Here is a 13,948-nt window from a genome sequence, read left to right as displayed (position 1 = left end):
TAAAACCCAACCACAAGGCTTGTTCCAAAGCTGAAACTCTGCTGAACACTAGCTTGGCCTTGTACCCTGTACAAGAAACACTAGTGCATACTTGGTCCGTGGCATACAGTGAAAGACAACAGAATTATTCATTTCAAAAGCTCCTGTTTGGTCTTCTTTTAAACCACTGGTTTTCCAGACAATAGAACTAAAAAGGCTTGTTTTTCTGTAGTTATTGGCTTCCCTCATTGAAGCTTTTCCCAAAGTTGAGACATTTGTACTACCTCTTTGCTATATGGATATTTCAGTATTTAACATGAATTGAGATCAAGACACAGTCCCTTCCTCTGGGAGGTCTGGAACACCACACTTCTCCATCGGTTATTTTCACTAACCATGTTGGATATTTATTTTTTTAGACTGTGGCCCCCTCCAACAAATTTGGCTAAAAACTGCTAGGAGGCTTGAAAGTGACTGGAAAGAATTAGGGAGACGCAAGCGCACACACACAAAGTGTGATCCCATTAGCCTTATTTTTACAGGGACAAGCTGAAACCACATCTACAAATAGCCAGAAACTGAAATACATGTTTGGAAAGGAAAAGGTGTCTGGAATATAAACATGTCCTTTTCCCTTGGGGTACAACTGCATATTCTCAGTACCAGCTCAGAATGTAAGATTAATGGTGATTCTTTAAAACCATACATCTTCTACTGAAAACACGGGAATGTCTTTAGCCAAGACAGAAGCAGAGGGTACTGATGTATTCTCTGAGTGAGATTTATTTTTCCTTTTAAAAAAAACTCTAAAGCAACGAGCTGAATATTTTGTTTCTTTACACCTGGGACTTACTACAGTAAGTAATGCAAGAAGGAGATTTATTCATGGGGTTTTTACTGACTATAATTGGCTGCCAACTGAATCAGAGGTATTTTACCACAAAATGGTTGATGCAAGGAGCAGAATAAAATACTCAGTTTAGGCCTCCCCTAGTCATCCTACCCTCTCCAGCCAATGGACAGCAGAGCTAAATCTAATTCAGCTTGTCTGTCATTGCTTTCTTAGAAAGCAATTACTTCACAGAAATAATGATAATTATTAAAATGTACTCTTTTGCACATACAGCACCAAAACATTGACAGAATGCCATGCCATATATGAGGTAGAGAGCACCATAGGACAGACTGCTCCCATGAAGAACTTTCTTGGGCACTTTCTGACTGGGTAGAAGTGATGAAATTAGCCCCTAAGATGTAATTTATTAGTGTCTGAGGAAAACAATCAAGTGTAACAGTGGATATTTCTCATAATCTGAGGATAAGCAGCTCATGGGAAACTCCTACAAAATTAGCAAATTGCCTCATGTTTATGAGAGAATTCTTCCTTCCTCTATCACAGGTCAGATACATGTAACCTAGGAAGGAAGAACTGGGAGCTGCACAGCCTTAATACTGGGGACCAACAAGATCATCATGGTTTGATCTTGACAATGAAATGTGAAGATGAAGAATGTAGTTATCTTTGGAATACTCTCCTTGTCCTCCTCCTGCCTTGAGTAACCATCCACATTACCAAGCCTCAGCTATCTTATGCACTGTCAGCACCACATACAGAAATCTCTTTTTCACTTGGAATGAGTTTGACCTTCTAAAATAGTGACATATTAAGATCATGTGGTTGTGACTTGCCAATTGTGGGATAACACATGAGGCAGTGATACAAGAGCCACTTGTTCACTATCCCTGGTGGACTTTGGGTTATGATTTCCAAAGAGAAACTGAACTGCTCCACTGTGTTTTGGCCTACAGTCAACTAACAGTTGATGGCTTTTAGCCGGATTTTGTGTCAAGCTTTATACCTGCAAACCTAAAAGAGAATGAAATTCAGGTGATGAAAAATTATGAGGCAAACACAAGGTCCATTCAAATGCTTGCAACAATCTGCCACATTCCTCATACTTCAAGTCTGTATGTATATAGGCTGCATCTTGAGGATGGCTAGAGCCACCTTTCCTTTTCATAAGGACTGTTCAAAACTTTGCTCACCTAAGTAGTTAAAAAATATCACAAGTAGCAAAACTAAGTTTGTTGTTGTGTAACTCTGTGACTCTCTGCAGAAGCAGGATTCACTTAGAGACCTCTGACATAGTAGGATTTATGTGCGTCATATCACACAGTCTGCATGCTCTACTGTTCCTATATAAAGGAGATACTGGATCCATTACTGTGTTTTTCAACAGACAGATGATGCACTACTAGGCAGGTCAATTTACTGTTGAGATGAATCAACAAAGATTTATATAGTACTCAGTGTTTTATGGATTAGTTGTTGTTAAACCTTATTTTGATGATATGGATAGATAAAAATAAAGAGAAAAAAGCACATACCTGTTGGGTAATGTTCATTCACTGGCCAGCTGTCGACCTGAAGTGTGGCATTGCCACCATTCCTGGTAAAGCGCACCACGTGGTATTTGCCATCATTTACAGGAGTGCTTTCCTCTTTAATAGAGATGTCCACTGTGCCAATATTGAAGACTACACCAATCTTGCCTTGTTCCTGAAATGAAAGAAACAAGAAACAACCGCTTGTAAAATGTTGCCTCTTAGGAGAATGCTCTTGGCCTATAAATCTCTAGTGGGTATTTGTGCTGGTAGATGGCACTCAAGAATACACCGAAGCATCATTTTTGTGTTGTGTCAGGATGCATTTCATTGGCTCTGCTTCAATGCAAATATTGTTTTTTGCACTCTTCTTTACAGCAACCACCTGAGCACAGTGACTCATTTGCTTCCTCAAAACATCACAGAGGACAACTGAGAAATCAAGCTATAAAACCAAGGAGATTGGGATAAATAATTATTTGGGAAACAACTCTACTGATCAGTAGTCACTTGTTAACTGCCAGCTGAAAGGCAGCCACAGGCAGGCTGTGTCCAAACAACTGTTTCACAAGCAAAAAACCAGAACCAAACAGACAGCCCCCACCTCAAAACAAATAACTATGCGTTCCAGCAAGGCGAACTCAGAAGAACGAAAGAGTTAGAAGGAAGCAAAAATCTAATTGTCCAGCTTTGATTTGGCCACTTGAAGGAAGCTAACTGCTCCTAAACCAAATGGAAAGCACATCAGACTTCTGAAGAACAGGAGTAGCTGCAGTCTCTTACTTTTCCACATCTCACCCCAAGCAATGCCACACCACTAAGCAGACCCCTATAGCGTTTTCCCTAAATGTTCCACCAGTTACTGACAGAAAGGGAAGAGCAGGCAAAGCCAGTTATACCAGCCACAGTTCTTCCTGCTCCTCCTCCCATACAGTTTTCTATCCAAGCAATGGCCGAATTCAATGACTTGTAAAATTGTAAAAATGACTTGTAAAAAGCTTGCAAAATACATATTCAAAGTATATTCAGGTTAGACATCCACATTTATTAATGCTGATTTAAAGGGCACCTATTCAATACATGTTAATCACAATTAACTARAATGCATCTTCAAGTCCTCAACAAGAAAAGGTACAGTATGCTAGTATCAAGGTTTATGAAGCCATAGTAGGCATACTGCACAGACTCAAATCTGGTGCAGATAGGCTGAACTAAAATGTGTCATGTAGGAAAACAGGACATTTGCTAGTCATCCATCCTATAAAATCAGCACTGGCCTTGTTAACAGTTTCAACAGAGAAATCAAGGATGAAAAACAACAGAGACTGAATGGTTGTCTCATATCCACATATTGCYCCTTCAAGACAGAACTGATGCATACCAAAGGGGGCAGGAGGTAGTTTCATTGTTGCTATTACCTTACATGTCTGCTTGGTGGACAGAGAGGGCATCATCTTCCAGGGCTGTTACTTGGACTTCACTACATTCACTTCAGCAACTCTCAGCAACAAGAAGAAAACCTCTCTCTGGTACCTGAGGGTCATCTCAGATTCCTCTCCCGGATTTACTCATGTCTGCCACTGTCAACAAGCCTTTTCTTTAATACTCCCATGTCTTCCAGTCTCTCACAGAGACCCTTCCTTGATTCCTGCTTTACTTTCTATTTCCAAGCTTCCTCATACCAAATACTTATCAAGTGTTCCTTTTCCCAAGTCCCTCATATCTTAAACATCTCTATTTTTGAAAGTCTTTTTTCCCCTAATACTATCCTTCTTATTCTTCTGCAACATTTTTCATGTCATGACCACTGTTACTAGCTCGAGAGGAAAACAAAGAGTCCTGGAGTTGGAGAGCTCATAAAGAAAACTGGACTGTGTTTCAACTACTTCAAATTTAGCATTGTAACTAGAATTATTTCTCTMTCCTTATAATGGTAAATTTTAGACTCTGCTAAACATACGCTGGATAGCAACAGTCTCATATACATTCACATTATTATGCTGCAAAATATCAATAACTCCTTTTCTCTGTAACACTGGATAAGTGGTTGCTGCTCCCAGCAGACACATGAATTCAGATATCATTTGAAAATAATCAACCTTTCTTTTCTAATGCTACCCCCAAAACAAAGGAGTTTTCATTGAACAGAGATCTATTTCACATAAAACTTTTGCTGGCACAGCTTTGCCATTTTCTTGACAGAAGAAGTAATCTGGCAATGCTGTRTTAGTGAATCTTTTGCTGGCAACCATGTAATTATCTTTATCTGCATAGTAATTAGCAAAGAACAAGTAATTATTTTTTCCTATATAGCAAGACTCAAAGAATGCTTATTGACCAGGTAATCTGGTTACTGACTCCAGGTGGCTTTTCAAGGTGCTGTCTTACAATCAACCTCCCAGGCAACCAACCTCTCATGCTTCTTTTCAATCACCCTCAAAGCATCAATCTCCTTTTGCAAACTAGCACAGTGACAGCTCTGAGAAGAGTCCACCTTGGTGCAGGTGTAGCGTAAGCAGGTGAGATGAAGAACTATGTCTTGCCTAGTGAAACAGATTCTCGACCGCCACAGAGGAAGAAGGGATTAAGAAGTACTCAGAGGAGAGAAAGCTGCATACCTTTGAGCCCTACAGGCTTAATGCGGCACTGACAAAAATTTGCAGGTGGGGAAAAGGWTGGTGGGAAGTTTTGCTAATCTCCCCTGCAGAAGGAGAAAACATTTCTGATCTTCCTTTCGAGGAAAAGGAGACAGTGCCCTTTACCATTCCTTTTCCCCAGGCTTGAAGAAAAAACCCTATTTAAAGGGCCAGTGGTAACTCATGGATAAGAGGGCAAACTGGGACAGAGATAAGATCCTGGAAGAGGAGGACTGTGAATAGCCCGTGGGCCTCCACTCTGCTGTAGAAAGAAGGGGAACAAGCAAACAGGTGCCCTCCCCATCCTACGCAGACTGCCACCCCCTCCCAGAGCCAAGGACACACAGCTCTTCTCAAAGCAGCGAAACACTTTGTTGCAACCGAGAAATGCAAAAATATGTGTGAAAATAAGCCAGGGCCTGACTGAAGCCCTACTCCAGCTCTGTTCAGTCCTTCCTCAGGCAGAACTCTCAATGACTCTGTAAGAAGAGTTTTGCAGAAGCACAACTTTGTACTAGACTTTGATACTCTTATTTGGATTGAGTAGTAGCTTGTCGTGAAAATGGCTCTGTTCCAATTAGCAGGATAAAACACAATATAGCACAATTTTCTGAAAGCAGGGCTATTGAAGCCAGACTCCACATACAGACTTTGAGATATAGTTTATTTATAATACTTTATATCTCTAGGGTACCAGACTATGAAAAAAAGCAATAACTAGTTTACACATTTCTGTCAGAAAAAAAAAAAAAGCCTAAAGTAAAACAGGAAAAGAAAACTAAAGCAAAGAACAGTGACTGTGGACACTAGAGTCAAATCCAGGATTTATTTTCAAGATCTCTTCATTTCCACAGTTTCCTGCACTACAACACTTCATTAAAAGCAGCTTTTACAAAGACTTTCCTTCCTCCTAAATTTGAAAGACAAGCTTTACTGTTGAAATTTAATGCTTATTCATGATGGATGTGACCTCTTCCATTCCCTTCACCAAACACTCAGTTAGTAGATTTTCTTTTCACGTTGCAAACACAGATATTAACTAGACCAGCAAATTCTGAGACAAAGAAAGATTTACTTCTAAGCCACTATCTGTAATGCTTATTTTGTAATTAGGGGAGGGGAAAAAAAACCCACACCTAACYATAAAGCAAAAGGAAAGCTGAATACACAGCCACACAGAGTGCACAAGATACACACTCCAAAAATTTTAGGAGACTGTCCACATTTTTTCCTCTCTGCATCAGTATTCACTGGGCTGCTCCAGCCACCTTCCATGCAAAGGTCAGCTGCTGGCCTTGACTAACCTCCTTGAAACTTCCAAGTGACACCAAGTGCTGGCACCACATCATGGAAAACTGAGAACTATTTTATTTATAAATAATGAAGTGAACACAACATTAAATCTATATTTTACTTCTCCCCTTCTTCATTACTGAACCAAACAGGATTTTTGAAGTTCCTCAAGAATTTATCTTCTCTTTACTTGTCCCCTGAAATGCTACCCTCAAAAGCCACATTACCCTCTCCTCACTCATAGCCCTTCTGGAGATGAACTTCTGCCACGATGTCTCTAAGACATTAGGTAAATAATTATGCTTGCTAATTATAATTATATAATTGTTATGCATCATCCTTATGGTCCAGAGCATATTATACAGCAGCTCCAYGATGCACTCGTTTGAGATGCAGACTGTGAAATCCTAACCATTTGGCACTGATGTTCTAACCTTTTAGCAGGTCTGTTGTAGCCTACTAGCTGCTCCCATCCCTCCCATCACTGAGGGAAGCTGCAATGCAAGAGGGACAGGTCCTAAGGTTTTGTCAGCTTCTACCATCAAYCCCTTTCCACCTCCCAAACCTATTCCCTGCCTCTGAAGAGTCCTCTGGAATATTTCCCAGGTCTAACATTTCCACAAATATGYTCCCCTCTCCAAAGGACTAGAGCCTATCCGTATGTGACACATGTTGCTACATAATTGCCAGGTCTTTATTTTCTCTGTACTCTGCCTTTACATTTTGTATGCATCTGTCTTCCTGCAGCAGACAGGGAGGAAAGAAAGTCAAATAGAGGTGGCAGTGATTTTGTAAGATGAGCAGCTGGACTATGTTAGAGAAGACAYACACATGAACAGCCACCAGCACTGTGTGCTCTCTAAAGAGCTTTACCTTTGGGACTTCTTTTCCTTAATCTAACATTCAAATCACCCAAACTAAAAGCATACAGCTGTTCCCTGTGTACAGAAAGCACTTCATGTCAAAAATCAGGAGGGACAACCCCAGGCAACAGGACAAATCCTACACTCAGCTGCATCAAGGTGAATCAACAGTAACTCTGTTGAACTAACTCAGGATTCTTACTGATGCAAGTGGAAGCAGAGTTTATCCCAGTAGTTTTGGTTTGCTTCTTTTTCTGAAAACAAATGCAGAAGAAAAAAGTATATCTAAAACATAACTAAAATCTTATTAGAATCCCTGGATAACTGTTTCCTCACACTCATTTTACTATATCATTTGTCAGCAGTCACAACTGTGCAGACTGCCTCCTCCTCCTGCCTTTGCTGGTTCCAGCATGACTAGACATCAGCTAAAACCTGGCAGACAATATCCCTAGTTACTGCTTCCTGAAGATCACTGCTGATTTTGCTGCTCTCATTTCAATGTGATGCAAGCTCTTTTAGTAATACAACAAGCCATTTCTCCCTGTAGGAAGGCTTTGTTAACTTTTTTCTTTTTTTTTTCCCTGCACACACCATGTGCACACACTTCAACTCTGCTACCCTCCAAGTTCAGGAAAATTGCTTTGTTTTCTTATAACCTCAAACACTGCTGTTCCTAGAATGGTTTCTTTCTTCTTAGGCTCCTCAGACCAGAGGTCTGTATTTTAAAAAAAGACTGACCTTTTATTTCTCCCTCTTTGGAATTTTTTCCACTTTATTTATTTATTTATTAAGTCTTTCTTTACTTGATTTCCTTTGAGGGTTCTTTTTGTTGTTTGGGATTTTGGTTTGGTTTTGCCTCAGACTCCATGCTGGATTTTAGCCCAGCTGGCAGATCACTTTTTGTGGTTTGGGGGACTTTGCACAAAAACGCTAACTGTAGTGAAGTATACAGTAGAACTGGAGGTATAGACGGGTATTCCACAGAGGATACACACACTAATTACTACAACGTCACATGATTTTAATGGGAACTTTCACTCTAAACAGAAACAGAGAAAGATCTTTTTTGTCTTATGCTTAGAGGACCCTTCTGAGCTGCAGCTAGAACTACATGAACCGTTGGACAGACTTTTCCAGCACAGGTACATAACTGGATTTAAGGGCAGATATTAGAAGCTGCATTCAGTACCAAATATAAGATATTTATTTATACTGCACTCTGGCCACAAATATTGCCATTTGTAATACCACTTGGAGATAAGACTGAAATCAGAATTCAAAATATACAAAATCCTACAGTTAGGTAAAAGGAGAGTTTAATGGCTGAACTCTTCCTTTATCCAAATAATGATGGCTGGGAAGCCACAGTCGATAGCCAGTACAGCCAGTCTGGTAAATTAAATAAACAACAAAAGCAGCAAAAGTTGTCAAAGAAATGACAGATACTGAAGTTCATTTGACTTAGAAGCTTTTTGACCAGAGTTTCCAACACTTTATAGTTGTGTTGAAACAACAGAAAATGGTTTTAAGATGGGAGGAAGTATATAGGTCAGCTAATTTTGGCCTTTTTTTATTTTTTTTTGGTGGGATATTACAAGGAGCAGTAGGTCATCTTTTCCTATATACTGCTTGTTATTAATTCTTTAAGGTGCTGAACCAAATCCACTAAATCCTAGTTACATAACCATTTATCAGAGAGCAGGATAGACATACAGGACAAAATAAATAGAAATTATTACCCTTTGGGGCCATGGTTTTTAAAAGGAGCAATTCTCACAAATACATAACTTATACGGTTAAAAAGGACAACTGTGATAATCTAGTCTGCTCTATAATGTTATACGAGGCTATATACCTTGTCTGAATTGATTCTTTGTTGAACTAGAGGATATATTTTAGAACAACACTCATTCGTGATTTGAACATTTACAGCTGAGGAAAGAAACCTCAGCATCRTTGCAGCTATTTCTCTGATGAGATTGGCCCAGTGTTGAACACGGTCAAAAAGGCAAGCAGAATGTCAAGAATTATAAAGAAAAGGAACAGTGTACAAAAGGAAAATCCCTGTTACAAGTCAATGGAGCACCTTTGACTTTAATTCTTCAGTACAATGCACTGCTTTGTACAGGTTCTCAGAAAAGAAACAGAAGAAATAGAACAGGTACAAAAAAAGTACAACACAAATACATAAAAGCATAAAAAGCATTAAGAAGATGGAATCAGGAACACTTAGCCTTGTTTTTTTATTACTCAAAGAGCTATGAATATGTAATAAAATCATTTGGTAGTAAATTTAAGCAAAAAAGTACTTTTTGAGACAGTACATAACTGAACTGTGCAACTCGCCATCACAGGATATTTGGGATGCCTACGATACATTCAATGAACAGACAAATTCATAGGAGAAAAGTCTATCATGAGCCACTGGTTACAACTATGTGGCTATAACTTCCTGCTCAGCAGGTYCTTAAATAAAGATTGCTACATTTTTTTGCATCTTTTATATCCTATATTGAAAAGCCATGAAGTATCATATTTCTATAAATGCCCTGTATGACCGTGATCAAGTCAAAATTTCCTTGAAGGTTCTTCCTGTATATTGGCATATTGAGTTCTGTCTCAGTGCAAGAAAAGGGCTTGACCAGAGGACTTCTTAAAGGTTCAAATGTCATGTTTCTATTGCTGTAAACTCTTCTCCCAGCCTTTCAGAGCATAAGGAAAAGCAACTCAGATCTCCGAGCTTTTCACTTAAAAGCTGGTTTTTGAGTCCTTCATTTGATCTTCTTGTGGCTCCTGAAACCCTTCAGTTTACTAAGGCTTTTCTTGAAATTTAGACACCAGGAATTTTTAACATTGATTTACAAAAATTAAACAACCGCTTTGTATATATGCTCAAAGATTACCTTTTATCTTTTGGGCATAATCTTACCATGGGAGTTCACATTTAGAGGCTTATTCACCATGACCAACAGCCTTACTCAGGTGTGCTTTCTGGGAGTGTCCCCCATATTGAAAGATGATCTTTACTCTTTGTTTTGAGATGCATGGCATTATTTGGCTGGAGTAAAATGTACACAATTTCCTTGTACGGAGCTTACCAAGCTATCCAGACTGCCCTTCGTTATTTACCATTTGGCAATTTGTTCATGCAGGCCAAACAGTATTAGACAATACTTTTTTTTATGACCCATCCTGCATAAGACTGTAGCACAGAAATATACCAATACTTAAGTATATCTTTTTTTTTTTTTCTGTTCTTGAAAAGTTTTTTGACCAAACACTTACAACATCAAAGAAATACTAAGTTACCAGTGATATGTGAAAGGACTGTTCCTGCATCAAACTCATTTTACTTTTATCTTCTCCCTCCCACTCTCCTTACGTCTTTCTCTCTTTCAATGTTTGTCTGTTATCTAATAAAAGTTTATTTCATAGATAAACCTGTCTTAAAGTCAAGCCAAAAAATGGACAAGAAGCTCACTTGTGTGACAACTCTATGAGGACCTGGAGTGATCAGCTAGACGCTATATCACACATGAGATATTTCAGCCAAAGAGGTGCATGAATGAGCTACAGAAGCTGCGTTTTTCCRGCCCAGAACCCCCACATCTGGTAAGAGCTTTATGTACCACTGTAAACTTTTAGGTAAAATAAATACACAATGACAACAGAATTACACTTAATTTGGCACCAAAAGTTTCCATGCTACTTGTTGGTTGACACTGTTAATGCCTTTTGAGACCTTTCAAATGTTAACTCACTCACAGAGACATAATCTAGTCTAGTCAGAGCACAWGGCTGAAAGAACAAATTCCTGTTCTGCTTTTACTGCTGCTCTATGACCTTGAACAAGCCACTTCTGCTTCTTTCCCTCCATTTTGCCTATTTAGCCTACGAAGCCACGGGCTTACCATAGATTTGTATATGATCTGCCATGGCGGAGCCCTGGTATCCAGTAGGGCCTCCAGATATTGTTGTAATACAAATCATTAATATCAAGCAGYGTATCATGCTCTATGGTATCATCATTACTGTGACCAGGGCTTGTACTAAGCTCCCCCAAAAACTTACTTTCACAAAGTCTATGGAATACTATGGCACATCCACTTGTTCTTACTTAAATCTGACACCTGCCGAGCAAAGCCTAATAACCAGGGATATTCAAGAGCTTTTGGAGGGAGACTTGCTTCTGTATCATTCAACACCTAAGACTATTTCTCCAATTAAATCTTTTCTTCCTGTGACCTTAGAAAGGATCAGTACACTGCCAGTCAGTGGCCAGATGGTAAGAGGTAACACAAAATACATTCAGATGTGCTTAGGTGACACAATTTGTGGAAAACAATTATTGTTAAACAGCTAGGGAAGCTCCAGCCACCAGAGTGTTAATTCCTCTCTTGCAGGGATATCAAAATGCAAGTGAAGATCGTAATAGAAATTAGTAGTACACTGAAAAGGGGGCATTTCTTAAGCAAACAGAATGCAAAATGAATCAAGAAAGTGATACTTGTCCACTGGTTCATTAGCAAATACACTGTTTACATGGATAATTTCTTTTCCCAGCTTACAATATGCCTCATGAAAACCTGCCCTGTATGAGCTCTAACTATAATTGGGATTAAAGGCTTTGACTTCACAAAATATTAACACCACAACCTGGAAAACATTGTGAAATGGTACCTTTTAGACATGATTCTGGACTACGGCAGGAACAGCAACAGTTCTGACTGCTGAAGTTAGCTTCCATTTTTCTAAAGGACTGAGACAAACCATACCCTGTGTTGCATTTAAGCTTAAAGCATCCCCAGGCTGCTACCCTTCTCCCTCAGTACCCAAATCAGCTGATTAAAAGCAGGCCTTTATATTTCTGTTTGTTAGTACTGCTGTGTAACTCACTCCTCAGACAAAAATGCCACCATCTACTAAAAACGTCACATCCACTCAATAAGGAAAAGACTGCAGTAGCAAGTCAGATTTTGGAAGGGGACAAGAACAAGCAACCTGCTCAGAAGAAGAGATCTTCCAGGAGAAAATATCTTCATCCATCTCACAGTGTCTCCACTGGAGGTTTAACCCACTGTGTAACGCTGCCAACAATTTACGCTGACAAAAGCTAAAGTGGCAGTTGCACAAAACACAACATAACAGATCTGATACTTACAGGCAGCATGGAACAAACTGTGTGCTTTAATTACTAGGCTTCCTTATCAAGAAAGTTAGTACAATTTGAGATGTCTGTGGGCTGAAGGCACAACATACATCATACGCTCCATAAGAGCAATCAGAGCTGTCTGTCTCAACCCATAACCATAGAAAAATGAGCGCTTGTCAGGAAGATGGCATTAAAAAAAGGACACTTTGCTGTCTGACAGGAAAGGTGATCACACATATCAACTTGTCACCATCCAATTAACCCAAGCATAGCAGATACAGAACTGCAAGGGGTAAAAAGGCTTTTGACAAAGYTAGTCAATCTGAACTTGTTTTTGCCTAGAGTATGTTTGTTTTTAAACTATATTCTACCCTTAACCATAAACAGCATTGTAGGGTTTCAGAGTGTTATAACAAGGCATGTTCAAAGGTATTCTATTACTAAGGATAGACATAATTGCCTTTTTCAGTATGTTTATTTATGGCATTCTAATAGAATTTAATGCATCCAGGGTCTACATTCCTTTTGAAATCTATGTAACAAATTTCATGAACTTTATATAACATCAACAGTGTATTGCAAATAAAGCAGCAAGTTTTCTTTACCAGACAAACTGAGGGCCTTGACCTAAAGTTGGATAGGCCTCTCCAATCAGACAAGACAATAAGGAAAGTATAAATATACAAAAGCATAAACAGAGCATGGATTCTCTAACAGTTTATTTCTATAGTTTTCAAAGTTTGCTTTTTTTAAACTGCAGTATTTTTGTAAAGCAAGTGTAATGTAGCTTTTGAGATCTGGCTGGACTCCAACAAAAGGCTCTTCCGATTTGACTGCAAGAGTTTTCCTAAGATTCTGAATAAGGGTAGAAAATACATATTGCAATATAATGAACATGAATAGTACATGAACATGAATAGTACATGAACATTGCAGCACAGGAAACCTATGCTCATATTTCTAATGAAATTACCCAAATTAAGGCACTTCTCTGCAGATTTTAATAACTTCCTCATAAAGCACTACTTGGTAAGGAACAGTCAAATATCAGATAGTGATGGTAAGAGAAAAGAGAAACACAGCACTTTTCAACATACAGCTCATMAGAGAGGCCAACAGTATTGTCTCCATTTTGCAGGTTAGAAAGCAGAGACAAAGGGAAATGACTTGCCAAAATTTTGCAGGAAGCAGGAGAAGCTAGAGAAAGAAAATAAATAGCTAAAAGGCCTTCTAGGTCTTAGGTCAGTTCTCTACTCATTTACACTACCTGGACTTCACTGCCATAGAACACTTCAAACATTCACATTTTACATATGCATAGGGCATGCTATTAAATAAATTTACACAGAACCCACCCTTTTTCCTTGACAGCCTTTGTGTCTAGCTCAATTTGTGTCTCTTCATGATCTGCTGTTGGGGGCTATCAGTGTCTAGTGCATTGTGGTATCCATTTCTAAGCCCTTCAAACTGAGCGCCTCTACCCCTGGATGGCCCTTGGCTGCTCTAGTCCTAAAGGCAGACGTTTTTTTTGTTAATCTTCCCATTCAAAGTCAATATGCAGCCTCTGAACCTAGATGGAAAAAGCACCTTAAATACATGCTAAATTTTTCTATAGAGGCAGGATAGGAATTTTTCTT

The 13,948-nt window shown here is 39.1% G+C and overlaps 1 protein-coding gene across 1 annotated transcript in view; it reads right to left on the bottom strand.

The window, feature by feature from the left end:
- The window catches only part of LOC112974807 (neurexin-3-beta-like), a 173,972-nt gene that overhangs the window by 134,735 nt on the left and 25,289 nt on the right, over positions 1 to 13,948 (bottom strand). Inside the window, exon 2 of the mRNA XM_026084155.1 lies at positions 2,368 to 2,539. Coding sequence (XP_025939940.1) covers positions 2,368 to 2,539 — 172 coding nt within the window. The remainder of the gene's footprint in view (positions 1 to 2,367; positions 2,540 to 13,948) is intronic.

Source organism: Apteryx rowi, unplaced genomic scaffold (assembly GCF_003343035.1).
Source record: "Apteryx rowi isolate R43461 unplaced genomic scaffold, aptRow1 scaffold_627, whole genome shotgun sequence".
NCBI classification, from domain to species: Eukaryota; Metazoa; Chordata; class Aves; order Apterygiformes; family Apterygidae; genus Apteryx; species Apteryx rowi.
This window is presented reverse-complemented; position numbering and strand designations above follow the sequence as displayed.